Source organism: Desmodus rotundus, chromosome X (assembly GCF_022682495.2).
Source record: "Desmodus rotundus isolate HL8 chromosome X, HLdesRot8A.1, whole genome shotgun sequence".
NCBI lineage: Eukaryota > Metazoa > Chordata > Mammalia > Chiroptera > Phyllostomidae > Desmodus > Desmodus rotundus.
The window spans coordinates 58740654-58756465 of record NC_071400.1 but is presented as its reverse complement, the minus strand read 5'-3'; the positions used below and the strand labels follow the sequence as shown (position 1 = coordinate 58756465).

Sequence of the window (15812 nt, the reverse complement as noted above, 5' to 3'; positions counted from 1 at the left end):
ATGGGAGCAAGTACAGTCAGGAGCCCTTCTCCAAGAAGGTGTGGTACCTGAGCTGGGCCCTAAGGGACCAGTGGGGTTTAGGCAGGTGGACAAAGAAAGCAGAGGGTATTCTAGGTGAATGAGTCCAGGATAAGGGGGAGAGAGAAGTATGGACGAATAAAGAGGAGTTGAGAGAGGAAGGGAAAGAATGTGAATAGCAAAACTGAGCAATAAGCACAAATGGTTCAAAATAATTTATTAATTTGTATGTGCCTCTACTGCAGATATTGCCTTGAAGAGTCTCCCACCCACCACCAGCCTTCAGGGCCTCTTTGGAATATTTTGCATAGAGAGATGATGGCCAGAGCTCCAGGATGCCTCCTTCTGGTGGCATTGCCTGCTGGCTGACTGCCAGTTACCTTGCTCCTCATTCTCGGCCCTGGAATGGACCAGAAGCTAGAAGCATCACCATCTCTCTGGTCCAGAGAAGACTGTAGAAATTCCACTCCTGGCAGGCAGATAGACAGATCAACAGAGCAGGAGTTGGAGCGCCCAGCAAGGAGGGCATCCCTAAGTGAGTACCCTCCTCCCTACCCCCTTCACACCCTTTTCCTGCCTTAGGAGACAGACACTTGGTACCTATGTTAAATGTCTGCAACCAGTGTTTAAATTACATACATGTGCATGTAAATGGGGATATTCAGAACATATATTAGAAAAAGCAAGGGCCACAACCAAGCAGGAAGTGGCTAGGCACAAAGGTGGCCAGAGATAAGGGAGTGCTGCAGCAGAGTACACACAATTCCATCTGCAGATGGGCTTCTTTAGAGAAGATTATTGCCTAGGCTCACAGTCCCAGGAGAGACCCCTTGAAGAAAGTTCATCTGCTCCTCCCTTACTCAGTTTGGAATAGGCTAAAGCTCCTGGAAAGCAAGCCAACAGTCTTGACTGTGCAAAAACTTAGCTGTTAGCTGGACACCCAGGGCTCCTGGGTGATTGAGCCAAAAACCTGGTGACAGATAGGCTTTAGGGAGAATTCAAGGTGACATGGGGATAATGTATTCAAATGTGAAGACCTACACAGCTTTTCTAGCTCCTGGGGTCAAGGCCAAGGTTGGAGAGACAGGCCCAAGCCCTTATGTCTTTTCAGCAACAGCTGGCTCAGGGCTGTTCATCCCATCAGAAAGGTAATCATCCTCATTGTTCTGCTTCATCTTGGTTTCTAGAACCGTGATGCGCTGCTTGAGCTTCTGCTGGGCCCCTGTGTACTCAGCCAGTAGGCGGCCAAAGCGAGTGTACAAGGTCTCCATGTTGGTCTCCAGCTGTTCTAGCTTCTCCTGCACATCCACCTCCATGCTGGCTGCCACCTCACTCTCATCCAGTAGCCCCTCTTTCATAAGGATTTCTCGACCTCTCTCCTCCAAGACCTTCTTGGCATCAGGGTACTCAGTCACAGCTTCCATAAGGTCATCCTTGGACAAGCAGAAGAGATCTGAATAGCCCAGGCTGCGGATATTGGCTGTACGTCGATTGCCCATTTTGCTACCCTTAATATTAAGGATACTGATCTCTCCAAAGCAACTCCCAGCTGCGAGCAGGGCATACTGAGTGACACCATCATCAGCCACTACTGCCAACTTGCCCTCCTTGATTATGTACATCTCCTTGCCAATATCCCCCTTGCGGCAAATGTAATCCCCAGGGCTAAAGACCTGAGGACGAAGCTTCAATACCAACTCCACCAGCAGGCCAGCCTCACAGTCCTGGAAGATGCGCACTTTCTTGAGTGTGGACAGGTGGACGTTGATGGCTATCTCAGCCCTCAGCTTGGCCGGCAGATTTTTGAGAACTTCCCGCTCATCCACAGACTTCTTATTGGTCCAAAGGTAGTCAAACCATTTAATGACCTTGGCTTCCATCTCCTTGCTAACCTTGCGGAACTGCATGTAATGTTTGACTGCATCGATCTTGGCCTGAAACTCAGCTCGGGTAGCATTCATGTTGGAGATCATGGAACCCACATTTCCCACAATGGTGGCAAAGATAAGGACACCAATCAGGAAGTCGAAGATAACAAATAGATACTCCTCATCCTTTACAGGAGGTGGTGTCTCCCCAATGGTAGTGAGGGTCAGTGTAGACCAGTAAAGGCAGTAGATGTATTCCCTAGCCAAGTAGCCATACTGAGGATCAGTGATGTTGGGATAAACCCAGGTGTCAACCCCAAAGCCAATGGACTTGGAGATGGCATAGTAGATGCAGGCATTCCAGTGGATGATGATCAAGATGTAGAGAACCAGGTTGCTGATGCGGAAGATGTTGGGGTAACTAGTGCGTGTTTCAGTTCGGTCAAAGAATTCAAACATGCGGGCAAAGTGTAGAAGGCGATTGAAACGCAGCTCAGGGCTGTGTATGCCCACAGCAAAATAGACCAAGTCCGTGGGGATGATAGAAGCTATATCTAGCTTGAACTGCAGAGTGTGGATATAGCTGTCCCGCAACTTCTTGGGATCTTTGACCAGCAGCCCCTGCTCTAGGAAACCTAGTAGAGATGCAAGCCAAGAAACATATCACCTCTGCCTTAAGACCTCTCCCTCCTGACAAGCTAACACTCAGCAAGGGGCAACTGCTCATCCAACCCTCCTTCCCAAGGTGGAGTATAGGAAACTCATGTAGCAGGGCTGACCAGAAGGACCTTAACTGAGTACCCCCTGGTCTGTACCTCACTAAGCATGGGAAGACCATGAGGTTTAAAAAGGATCAGGCACTAACCTGAGTCCCAGCTAGGCATTTGAGTCTATCACTGTGTTAAGATAGCTTCCTGAAATTTTGGACTCAGGCCTTTGGACATATGGGTCATGGTCCTGCCTGTGAATCTGAGTTGCTTACTTACCTGTGCGCAATCGAATGAAGAGGTCCACAATATAGACCACATCTGAGAAGTAGTCCAGCACCAACCACACTAGGTAGTAGCTTTTCTGCAAGTCACTGAAACAGGCTCTACAGGAAAACAAGGCTAGGCTCTAACCTCAAAGCCATCCAAGGTCCCCTAGAGGAGTCAAACTGAGTGAAGAGCATGGGATGGGTACCAGGGGAACTGATGATTCACAGTCAGCCTAGTGCTCAGTCAAATCCTTGCTGAATGAATGAGTGGGGTGGGGAATATGTGGGGTGGGAAACGCTGTCAGAGAAAGCTAATGTGGAGATTGGCTTTGGAACTGAGACTGCAAGAAGGAACTCCATAGGCTAAAAATTGCAAGAGGAAATTTTCTTTTGAGGAAACACCATGTTGTGATCCAGAAGTAGTGAATGCTGGGGTTGGGTGTGTCCACAAGGTGGAGTTAGAGATAAGGCCAGGTCCAGAGGGCCTTGAAGGCCATGCTGAAAGCTTGAACTTCATCCTGTGGGCTATAGGGAGACATTGAAGAGTTTGTGTAGAGAGAGGGACATAATCAAATCCCAGTTTCTACCAACCACACTAGTTGCAAGTGTGGAAGATAAGCTGGAGGAGGCAAGAGTGCCTCCAAAGAAGTATAGGGCTGTTATAGTTGTGCTAAGGAAAGAGGAGGGTAGCTTCAGCTAAGACAGTATTGGTGTCAATGGAAAAGTAGTGACAGATTACGGACACCAGGGAAAAGGATAAAAAGACAGACATGAGGCTTTGGTAACATATTAAATCAAGGGGATCTTTAACAGGGCAGAAGGAGGTACCATTGGCAAGCTGGGAATCTAGAAAGAGGGCTGGCTTGGGGTAAGTTCTGTGTCCACAGCTAGGACTGGTATGCTCTCAAACCCAGGGCCTGTAGACTCTGGGCTACTTTGACCACCCCTTCTCAGACTCTCCCTACTCACCTGGCCACCAGCAGGCACCAGTTGTAGAGGACTGGCATGGCAATCACAAACAGCCAGCGGTAGTACCAGTCCCCAGCTGGGTCTAAGACAAATAGTTGAAATTTCTTCCTGAGGAGACAGATAAAGGCCAGGCTTGGGGACCAGGCTCCAGCCAGTGTGGTAATATCCCCACTCCCAGAGGTCAAGGGTTCCTAAAAAGCAATACTTAAGGGTATATACAGGATGAGGGGTAAGTTGGATTAGGGCCCTGTTTTTCAGGGAGCCACAGCCTGGTGCTAGGAATCTGAGCAGAGCTCAGATGGGCAAGGGACACCCCTTCTCCTATTTAATCCCTCATAGGCCCATTGGCTCCCACACCTTCTGGAGGCCCCTTTGTCCAGAGTGAATGAGAATGGACAGTGCTGTTATTGGGTTGGGCTCCAGAGCCTAGAGAGGGACTTTCACAGAATGGTAATAAGGTCTCAGGACCTGTTCCTACAACCCTCCAGGGAAGAGAGAGGAACTCCAAGCAAATGGGTGCCATGTGCTTCCTTCCCACCCCAACCTCCACCCCCCATCCCCATTTACTGCCTGGTCTCCAGCCCCGAAATCACTTTCTCAGATGGTGTATCCTGCCTTGGCAAGAATTCCAATAATTCTTATAATGCACTGTCCAGAGGTGAGGAATGTCGGCTTGGCCAGACATCTGCAGTCACCTGCTCATTCTTCTGAGATCAGACCTTCCAGCTCTACCTTCTCTCTTCTCCCCACCCCATCCTGCTGAATTGTTCCTAGGCCTTCCCTGCCAGTGGGTCTCCAGCATGATCTCTTTAAAGGCTCACATCTGCACCCATACTGGTGCTGGTATGGGCACACTCTCAACAGCAGTCTGCAATAGCACTCTTCTCTATGTTTATACTGACTGCTGGAACAGAGGCTTCTATTGAGCCCTCCCCCTGCCTACATGCACGTGCCCTTGCTACTTGCTTTGTGAGCAGTGAGAGGATACTTGACAAGGCACAGCTTAGGTGAGAAAAGCCACTAGGGGCTCTTGTGGAAAGTGGGACACTGGCTGTTGTAAAAACTGTTGGCTGGGACAATGGAAATATTCTAGAGTTAAAACTATAGCAGGTCTTCTTTGCCCACTCCTTTCCCTGCCATGGCAGGGTTTGGTGTAGACCCCAGTATGCCCATGGTGGTGACATAAGAAACCCCACTGAGCCCTCCAATTGCATGCTTGGGAGCCCTTCCAGTTCCACAGGCTGGACAGGTATACTTAGTGCCCTTGCCCTCGCCGTCCTTGTTGCCTTTGCCGTCCCCTTGCTGTGTTGTCACGGTCTGGAGTTCAGGACCACGAAAACGCTCAAGGAATGAGTCAGGTCTTGGTTCCTCCTCACGGAAATTCTTAATGGCCCAGTCTCTAATGACCCCCACCAGGCGGACGATCCTAGAGGTGAGAGAGGGATTATGAGCCAGAGAGAATTGTGTGTTCAGAACCTATGCCCAGGAGCTTGGTGTCTGGTGAGGGAGATGGGAAATGGGTCAGGCCATTATTTCCCAGTGCTAAGAACTGGGATCAAGGCCAGTGCTGAGAGCAGGTAGATGGGTCTCAGTCATGACTCAGAATGCAGCCTGAGGTGAAAGGGAAGACTTCCTGTAAGAGGTGCCATCTCAGTTGGTTGTGAAAAACAAATAAGAGAACTCCAAAGCAAGATGGAGGTTGTCTTAAGAGAGGACAGGCCAGGAAGAAGGTTGTTCTAAGCTCTCTGATTTCCCTTTAAAACCTACAGCTCTGGGCTGCAGGCCTCAGGGCCCTGTACATAGACCCTTCTGCTGGGAAGTATCCCTCCCCTGTGATGCTGAAACAAGCAAATCTAAAGGGAAGCCTCCTTTGGCCACTCCAAGCTTATTCAGATGAGTTTCCTCAGGAGAAAACAGTTGAGCAAGGACAGCACTGACAGTGTTTCCCGGATGTCTTCATGGAAAATCCCAGTGGGACTGAGAGAAGGAGAGCCACGGTGTCCACTTTGACAGACCCCATAAGTGGGAGGGTGTAGCAGCAGGACCGTGGTGGAACCCACCTGCGGAAACCACCTCTCTCCCGCTGGGGGGTATCCATCTCTGCCAGCCTCTGCAGTTCTGAGGATGTGTCATCTTCAGCCGCAGACTGTGGCCTACAGAGGAAGAAGCAGTTGAGCAAGGGTTCCCTGAGCATACCTTGTTTCCTATCAGCACTGTCTCCTCCTGTGAGGCACCTAGACACCCCATGGTTCCTTTAAAGGATGTTCTTGAGTCGAAGATTGTTTACCCTGTGACAATGAGGCAGAGCTTGAAGGAAGTAGCAGCCTCAAGACCATCTCTGATATGACTCAGCTTCAGGAGACTCACCTGCTACTGGTTCCATGGTCATGTTTGCTATTGGCCTTGATGGCTGTAGGTGCATGATGGTTGTGGTTATTGGCTGCAGAGCTCTTTACACCATTAGATTTTTCTGTCATCTTCTATATACAACTGGGATCCTCACCTGCCAGGAAGACGGCAAAGAGGAATGTCACAAAGAACTCTGGCATCCATATAATTCAGAGTTGCAAGAGAGCAGTGAAAAGAGAACCAGGGCCCATCTGGCAAACACTGGTACCTCTGGGTACTACTATGGCAGTTGAGGGGAAGGGTACCCAGCATTGTCCAAGCACCAAGAAGATGATAGTGCTATTCCCACTCTGATAGATAATTTAAAAGGCAAATGCTGCTAAGTTACAAAATGTGTTTTTCCTTTAATCCATTGAAATTTTTGACATATGAACTACCAGAGCTAATACAAAACAAAGAAGAAAACTATTTAAGCTATCTATGGTGCCTGCCTTTGAAGATGTTTAGCATATGCTTAGGCTGCTGAGCACTTCCAGTGCAGTGACTACCCCCAAACTCCTGCTCCACAGGAGAAGATGTATCTCTTTGATTCAAGTGCTCTCTGGTTCTCCTAACCAAAGACCTTCCCAGAGCTCATGCTCTTCAGGTAGGAGTCCCATCTCTCACTGACTTTTTCAACCAAGGGCATTGTCTCTGGGGTTCCTTCCTTTCAGCTCAAATCACATTCACTCCAGCACTCTCAAATAATATCACTCAGGCTGAGTAACAGAGAGGAGCCCCATGGGTGGGGAAGGGAGTGAGAAGGAGAGAAGGGAGAGCTCCAATAGACTTCTTGGGCAGGGGTCCAAGTCAGGACTCACTCCTTTGGGCTATGAGTGTCTTGGAAGGGCTGATCAGGAATATGACAAAAACAGCATTATATTCTAGAAAGATCCATGTGGCTGCTACACGGAGACTAGATTATAGGGGAAGCAAGAGTGGAAATGAGGGGTAGGGAAAAGGCTGGAAGATGGTGCAACTGAAGCCTGACACAGGGCAGAGTGGAAAAATATTTAGGAAGGAGAATGAACGGCACTCAGAGAAGGATTGAGTGTGGCGATCAAGGGAGAGCAAGTGGGTGGGATCATGCAGGAAAATAATACAGAGTGAGGATCCAGGGCAGAATAGAGTAGGTAGTGTCCACAAAATAGACTGAGAAGAAGCAGCTTGAGAGGGAAAAATCCAGAAGAGAGACAGAAGATTGTGTTCCAAAGTGTCTGCCATGGAATCAGGTAGGCTGGAGCAAAAGAGATTCAAAGCAGCTCTTCCCTGCTGAGGCTTGTTGGTATGCCCCACCAGAATTGGTCAAAAATGGTCAGCACACCCACTAGATTGCTTGTGGCTCCTACTGCTGGCGCACCTTCTCCCAGCTTGTTCCAGCTTCTGGAGCTGTCACCATGACAATAGCAGGCATGTTGACCTCTGTGGTGAGTGGTAATAACAAACAGCCTCAGAGATGCTCACCTGGTGCTCTCTGTGGGACTACAGCACTGGGATGCTAATAAGGGCACCTGAGGGAGAGGAACATGCCTGGGCCCTAGAGACAGCCGACCATGGAGACAGAAATTTCCAAGCAACACAAACAAAGCTGAAGCCACTCATACTGGTCAGGGTTTCAGGGCTAGCCTTCTGGAAGCCTAAAGATTAAGAGGGTCTATACCACATTGAATGAAGGGTAAAGGTAGAGAAGAGACAGTGAAATGCAAGTCCATTGCAGGGATGGAGGGGATACTAGTGTGTGGAGGCTGGGTCTGGGCTGGAGAGTGAGCTGTGCTTACAAGAAAAAGGCAGAGGAGGCCAAGGACAGCCTGGGGAGGCTGAGAACACCAGGGGGAGGACTTGAGAGAACATCTCTCTCTGATAGAGAGACTGCACAGGTCCTGCCTTCCAGCACTTGCATTCTTCCCCTCCTTATAGATGATCCCCAATAGCAGTGACCTTGAGGCCACAAGAGGATAGCTCAGAGGCTATAACACAAATTATGCCCTCTCTAAGGTTCTGACACCAAGAGAGATTCTTCTCCCATGATCCCTGATCCTTCTTTGGAAGGAACAAGCCCTTCCCTGAGTCTGGCTGCCCAGAGGCGGCTGATTTGCCATACACATGTCCCTTTATCAGAACTGCTCCTTCAGATCCCTTGCAAGGGGCCAGGCCAGTGGTTCTCATACTCTCTTCAAAAAACTTCACCTAGCCCTGGCTGGTGTGGCTCAGTGAACTGAGTGCCGGCCTGTGAACCAAAGGGTCCCCAGTTTGATTCCCAGCCAGGGCACATGCCTGGGTTGCGAGCTGGGTCCCCAGTGTGGGGCATGCAAGGGGCAGCCACACATTGATGTTTCTCTTCCTCTCTTTCTCCCTCCCTTCCCCTCTCTCTAAAAATAAATAAATAAAATCTTCATAAAAATTACCAGGCAGATATTAAAAAACATAATATAACTGCATTCCATATATTCAAAAAGTTAAGTATGGTTATGAAATATGTGAAAAGATACAAACCAGTCTTCTAAAGATGAAAACTACATATTTTGAGATAAAAAAATACATTAGATGGGATTAACTGCAGATTAGATATTACAGAAGATTAGATTAGTAAACTTAAGACAACATGATAAAACTACCCAAAATAAAGCACAGAGATAAATGCAAATCAGCATAAGAAGGAGAAAACATCAGCAAATTGTGACACAACTTGAAGTGGCTTAATATAGGTGTAGCTGAAGTTCTCAAAGGAAGAGGGAAATAAAAGATACTTGAAGAAATAATGGCCAAATTTTTTCCACATTTCATAAAACTATAAATCCACAGATATGAAAAGCTCAATGATACCCAAGCACAACAAACATGAAGAAAACTACACCAAGGTACATGATAATCAAACTGCACAATTCATTGATAATAGGAAAATCTTAAAAGTAGTCGGAAAAATAAAATATATTATGTACAGTCACAAAAGTAAGGATGGCATCAAATGTCTAGTAATAAAGGTGAGGATGACAGCAGCACAGGTTTACTGCTGAGCTTCAGGTTTTTCTTACATCTTCCAGCTGGGCATTACACTCTGGCTACCCTTGGACAGGTACAACTCACCCTGTCTCCGATCACACTGAATTCATCACCACCCCTGGCCCTTAGACATTTGTGACAGACTGAGGCTTCAAGCCTTTAGCTTCTGGCCTTCAGGATGGCTTGGCACTCAAAATTCTCCCTGAAGATCATTTCCATGTTCATTCTGCCTGTGCACAGTTTCCTGCCACCTTTCCAAGGTCCTGGGGCAAATTCTCAGTCCAGACTATGCCACCTTTCTTGCCAGCACCCTCCTGCACTAGAGTATGTATGCACTGTCTGAGGGCAAGTCTCAGTGTCTGCATTGTTATGTACTGCATCCCCACATAGCATTGGAACTGGCTTCTGGAAAGCACTCCATACACATTGGTGGAGGGAAGAAAGAAGAAAGGGAGGGAGGGAAAAAGGGAGAAAATGAGAAAGAGAAGAACACATAAAGGTTAGACCTTGGTGCAGTTCTGAGGAATCAGATGCAACTGATAGTAGGAGAGACTAGCTCCAGTGCATCTTTCCAGGAGGAATATAAAACCCTTCAGGTGGCCAGGCAGCCCAGCTTCTTTTATACCCCAGGCCATCCTGGCCTCAGATTCATGTTACTATCAGCTAAAGTTTTTCCACTGTGATTGGGAAGGGAACTCTTCCATAACTAACAGCCTGAAGAGCCAGGCTCCATGTCTCATCTAGAAAGTAGTTCACCAGATATTCAATTCTGGCCATTGTAGTGGGAAAAGTCCTGGGCAGCAGGCAGAGAATGTGGTTCCGAGCATAGGGTCATGAACATCATGGGTGGCAGGGCATAGGGTAGGCTGGAAAGAAATCAGGGGGGTGGGCAGGCAGGCAGACAGCAAGCAGAAAGGAGAGCCAAGAGGAGAGGAGTAACTTTTTATTCATTGAGTAGCTACCACAGGCTAAACTCTTGACCTAAATTAACTCATTTAATACTCACAAAAACCTGACAAGGCTGATACTATTGTTATTCTCATTACAGAGATTCACATGCAACCAATCTGGCTTCAAAAGCACACTGGGCCACAGGGCATGTCTGGAAGGTAAACAGAGCCAGGGACCGGAACACTAGCAAAAAAAAGAGTTAGGTCAGAACTGCACCAGGCTCAGCAGGCTCTTGCGGCTGACTTTTCAATATGGAGCTGAAGTTGCAATGACCACTTTGTGCTCCAGGCCTAAGGAGACAGTTGAAGGGAGCCCAGCCATGACAAAGGAGAGTTGCAGGAGCTGGAGATGAAGAGAGTGTTTGGCACTCACTGGGCAGACAGTTAGTCCTTGATGCTGATTCACCTTTGGCTATAATCAGTCACCCTGAGCTCAGGCTCCAGCCTAGCACCTTCATAAAACAGATGCTTGAGAATTATTTGCTGGGTAAATGAAATCTCCAGTAGGACATTTGCAGGGTTTGGCCCAAGAGACCTGACAGGCCAGCATGGTTGGTGGACACTACTTTGACAAAGGGCTGGAGCTTCTAGTGTGGACACCATTACATCAGAAATTTGCCGTGGCTGGGCTGCTTTTTCCAAAAGAGGCTTCATTTCTTTACAAAGATAAGGTTAGAGCATTGCATCTGACATCATATTCAGATCACACCCCAGGGAAGGCTCCTCCGAGGGGGAACGGGCTAGATCCAAGCCGCTGCTGTCCTCACTGAGAAACTCCTCTTGTGTTCCTCATCTTCAGGTCCCGGAGGCCATCTCTATTTCCTGGGAGCAGTCACTGTGCCCCTAGACTCACCATATCACAAACTGACATGACTTTTTCTCACAAAAGCCCCAGCTCCTATCTCCCCAATGCTTTATCTTGAGAAAAACACCTCTCCTCATATGTGCTCAATCAAGAAACCTAGGAGTCATCTTTAGTACCCCCACCCAAGCCCCAAATCCTATTGCCTCTTCTGTTGAAACCCCTCTCCAGTACCCTCATCCCTGTCCAACCTGACTGCTGATTCTCTAGGCCTGGCCTCAACCCTTGTCATAGTCTTCTGCCTCATTGCCTATCAGCCTTCAGATTCTCAGCCCTTCATCTTCTCTACCTTTCATATCACCTGGGTGGGTTCAGTAAGTCCACACCTGGATCTGTCTGTCACTCCTGCTTCTAACACCAATGGGCATATGCCCTCACCCTAGAAATAAACTTTCTCAAGGCAGGGACTTATCTGCTATCTTTAGTCAATAATTCCTAAAGCCTAGCCCAGTGGCAAGCAGTGCATATTTAGAGGTGAATGAATGAATGCATTCCCTAAACTTGCTCTATATTTTCCCAAATCCACACCTTGTTTCTAGTCCACTTTCCCCCACTTTATTTGTATCATAGACCTATCATGTTATGACAATTATTTACTTTCTAATTGTCTGTCCCCACAAGACAGTCACATCCATGTGAGCAGGGACCAGGTGTGACTTATTCCCTGTTGCATCCCAAGACTAAGGATAGTGTCAGATACCTGTTGAATAGATGGAGGTGTCATTTATGTGATAAATTCTAAACTCTGCACTTGGGCATTCAAATCCCTTCTAGCTCTCATTAGAGTCATCTTTGCAGTCTCATCTCCCATGGGGCCATCTCATGTTGGAGCCTGGTGAAGTGTGGCCAGAACTGCTCCTGGCAGTTCTGAGGCCACCATGAACCTGAGGGCATATCAGGTACATATTCTCTCATCACAGTGGGGGTTCAACTTGAAGTACATGTGCCCAGTCCAAGCACTAAATGTCTCTCCTCTGGAGAAAGCAGTTACCACCCTGGAGCCTCCATTTGACAAATGGTGCTGAGGACTTTGCCCATGCTCTTCGAAGAGCAGGGCCTAGACACTGGCAGAAGATCTAGAAAACAGGCTACCCCAGAAATAACTGCCTCCTATGGCTGCAGTGTGATGTGGATGAAGTTGACAATTGCTGGTCTGGGCTCAAGTGGAGATGAAGGGCAAGCTCAGATGCAGAGCCAAAACAGAGAGCCAGACCCTGCTCCAGGATTTCTTCCTGGTTCTAGAATCGTCCCTCAACCAGTAGCTGCAAAGGCTTCACTGCAGATGCATTTGCCCAAATAGTAGAGGAGCAGGCTCCCAAAGCCTAGGCTCTCAAGGCTCTCCTGAGGAGACCAGGATACAGCTCAAAGGGCTGAAAATGAAGGCCACGATCCCAGCAGGCTTTCTCAGAAAAGCACACATAACCCAATACCCCTATTTCTGTTACTCTTCATACACGGAGAGCCACAGAACTCCAAGTAGCACACCTCCATGCTCTGAGGCTGGGATGCCCTGATATGCCCTGGGTAGGCAGACAATGGAGGTGGGCACAAGTGATGAAGCCCACAGGCTCCTTCCTCTCTCCCACCAAACCCTGCCTGGCCAGGTAACCCCTTGGTCCCTCTGTTCCAAGTCTTCACCAGATATCCTCCCCAATGCCCTCCTATGAGAAAACAAAGGCTCAGCTGCTTTGGGACAAACCTAGCATAACACTCAGTGACTTCATACTCCTATAGCCCCAGGATTTCATTTGGCTGCTTTGACAAAAACAAATGTTCTCCATGCGTTACTTTTCCCTCAGACCAGACACACGAAGGCTCACGTTAAGACTGGCTCTAAGACCTGCACATTTTCATGAGCTCCAGCCCCAACCCTGTAGAAGCCATTGGTCTGTGGCCACAGGGAGATGTCAGCCCCTTTCCTTACCAATCAGATGACTTCAGAGGCAGGATCAGCACCCGTTGGTCTGTCTGTGAAGCCTCCAATCAGAGATGAGTCCCTAGGGACTCATTAGCACGTAAAGCCAGCAGAGACCACCTGGCACTCCTGTCTCCGGGTTAGTAGGTTCTTTGAACCCCCATGCAGCTGGCAGCCTCCCAGTCAGAAAGCTGCCCCATCTTTCCCGATGCCAGCAGGGGAAGCTGGTGGTGATCCAGAGGAACTCATGTCCACTGCTGAAGCAAGCCCAAGACCCTGGTCCAGGATGGCACCTGTCCACTGGAAAAGCTGCCCTGCCTGCTATCTGGATGGCTGACCCTCTCACTGTGGATCCTGCACACCCTAGGCTGCCAGCAGATGAGGACTTGATGCTGAGCTGCCTAGCTGTGGAAGCTGCTTGTCTGCCCAGACCCAGAAGGCAGCCCCTCCCAAGGTCCCTGAGGAGCCCTCCCTTACATGGAGCATGTATCACTCGGTGCTTTGTATCTGGGGACTCAAAGCCACCGGCTCACTGCTCTCATGTTCCTGCCTTCCAGCCTTGGTCACATCCCAGCCAGCCTACCTGGCCAAAGGCAAGCCAGTGAGAAACCTGGGAGAGAGAAGAGGTACCTGGAGGGCTGGAGGGAATTCCATTTCTTCTCTTCCAGGACTCCTTGGACTTGGCCTCCAAGAAAGGCCGGGGTTGGGGAAAGGAAAGTAGGCAAGAACCCTTGGATGGCAAGTCATTGGCTCCTTTTGAAGAAGCTAGGATGTTAGGCTGCTCCCAGGTATAACACAGCCTTCCTCCATATACCCTCATCTCCCACACCCACATGGACACCTTTTGCCTGCTTCTCTCCAGCTGCAGGAAGCCAACTGGAGACAGAACACCTGGAATATTGAGTTTCAGCATCTGCTGGGGCTAACTGGTGTCTGTGGCCTTCCCAGCAGAGTAGCATGACCAGAGGCTTACAGCTTTTCCCACCTGCACACACAGCTTGGGGGACTGTCCCCTCTCTCAGAATACTGTGTGAGGCAGCTTTTGTGAGGCCCTGTGCACAAAGCCCAGGGCACATACAAGTGCACATATCTGCATGTGAGAGCAAGAATTTGCAAAGATGCACACCAAGCCAATCATGGGAGTTAGGTCTGTGGTGGCTTGACATTGGAGGCGAGGGGCTTTGTTAGCTACACCTGTAATGTTTGCATTTTTCAGGAGGATATCGTGAAGTAAAATTTGTGTGATCCAATATTTTTAAATTGCAACATGCTGGCACATAGTACATGCACCAGAGAAAGTAGTGGTCAGAATTGACTGACATTTCTGCAGGAGGCTTTTCCACAGAGGGCATGCCCTAAAGTCCAGACTTCTATGACCAAGGCAAAACCAGTCCTTCCTTCAGGAGGCAATCAGGTCAGAATTGCTCTCTGGAGGCCTGGTCAGAGGCCTTCTGGCCAGCCATTTACTTCTGTTGGGTCCCATGGATGTGGAAAGCAAGGTAAGCTAGCCCCTGCCTTCAAGCAGCTCCTGACCCAGTTGGGGGGTGGACTGACAGTATACCCCTCTAATACCAAGCCTGGACAGCCCATGGGAAATTTCACAGAAGAGCAATAAACAACAGGATGCAGAAGAATCCCCTCTGTGTCCTCAACTGTAAATGAGTACCGCCCTTCGCTCTATTTGTCCATGTGGAAGTTCCAGGCTTATTGGGAAAGGGCTGGCTTCATGCTGGAGAGCTTGGGCAAGGCCAAGGCAGCTTGAAAGGGAAATAACATTAAGGATGCAGACATTCCAGACAGATAATATCCAAAAAATCAGGCAGGAGGTGCCAGCCCCCACAATACAGCCCCTCACAGAACCCTGCAGAGGGGTCTACTGCTTATCTCCCAGGCTGTGATGGAGGCCAGCATAGGGCAGCTCTGGCTCTGATTTTCCTCTAGAAGACCCTGAAGATGAAGCAGACAGGCAGGGCTAGGAACAGCCAGTTACACTTCAAGGTGGATGGAAGGATAGTTCCCCCAGCCCACGAGGCATTTCTCCAAGGGGCCGCCACACTGTTTGCATCTCAGGTAAATTGCTCCCAAGGGTGAATCTTTGTTTCACAACATATTTTCAACCAGACTTTTCCTGCAAACATGTTCATGTCTGGTCATACAAACACACACCCACGTCCCAAAGGCAGGCCTTGCCCCACCCCACAATAGCCATCTCTTCCTCTTAGCTTTCCTGTGTGTCCCAGCTGGAGCAGAAGGAAGGGGAAGCTTGAGGAGGACCACTCAAGGGCAGGCCGTCTGGCATCTTTAGCTTCAGCCAACTCCACTCTGCTTGGCTTACCTTCCATGTCATCAAAGGCAGTGGGGGTTTGGGGCTGGTGGTGGGAAGCTATGCATGCTGCCTTTCTCTAAACCTGAACAATGGACTGCTCCCCTTAATTAGTTCCCATACCTTGGGTCTGTCCTGAGGCTGTGCCGAGTGGAGGTGTGGCTGGCAAGGAGGAACCCCAGTTTTTCTCCTAGCTCTCTGGTGATTCCAGGGTCCAGGGCCCATTTTGAAGAGGCAAGGTGGCTGCAGGTTCATGTCAGCCCTCTTGGTTCTTAGAAGTATTGCAAGCCCCAAAGAGTAAGGAGTGGAGAAACCCTCTCATTGCATGGGGGCTATGGAGGACCAGAGAGGGGTGGTGAAGGGGTAAAGCGGGCTCAAGGACTCAAGTCTCTCCTCTCTGCCTCCCTTCACCCTCCTGCCCTCACTCTTTCTCCCTGTCCCCACCCCCTCTTTCTCTCTCTCTCAAAAACACACCCATGCAGTTATGCTTATTTTATTTCTTCTGACTAACACAGTCTCTCTTCTTTATTATGGAGAACTCAT

General features: G+C 49.0%; 1 protein-coding gene across 1 annotated transcript; it reads right to left on the bottom strand.

Moving 5' to 3' along the window:
* Nucleotides 1-218: 218 nt before the first annotated feature.
* On the bottom strand, nucleotides 219-13352 carry CNGA2 (cyclic nucleotide gated channel subunit alpha 2). Its single transcript, XM_024551127.3, has 7 exons — nucleotides 12956-13352; nucleotides 6199-6334; nucleotides 5892-5984; nucleotides 5087-5257; nucleotides 3832-3939; nucleotides 2873-2979; nucleotides 219-2521 (listed from the first exon to the last, which is right to left on the bottom strand). Exons 2-7 carry the CDS (start codon nucleotides 6306-6308, stop codon nucleotides 1116-1118), a joined length of 1995 nt encoding a protein of 664 aa, XP_024406895.1. The 5' UTR covers nucleotides 6309-6334; nucleotides 12956-13352; the 3' UTR covers nucleotides 219-1115.
* Nucleotides 13353-15812: the final 2460 nt, after the last annotated feature.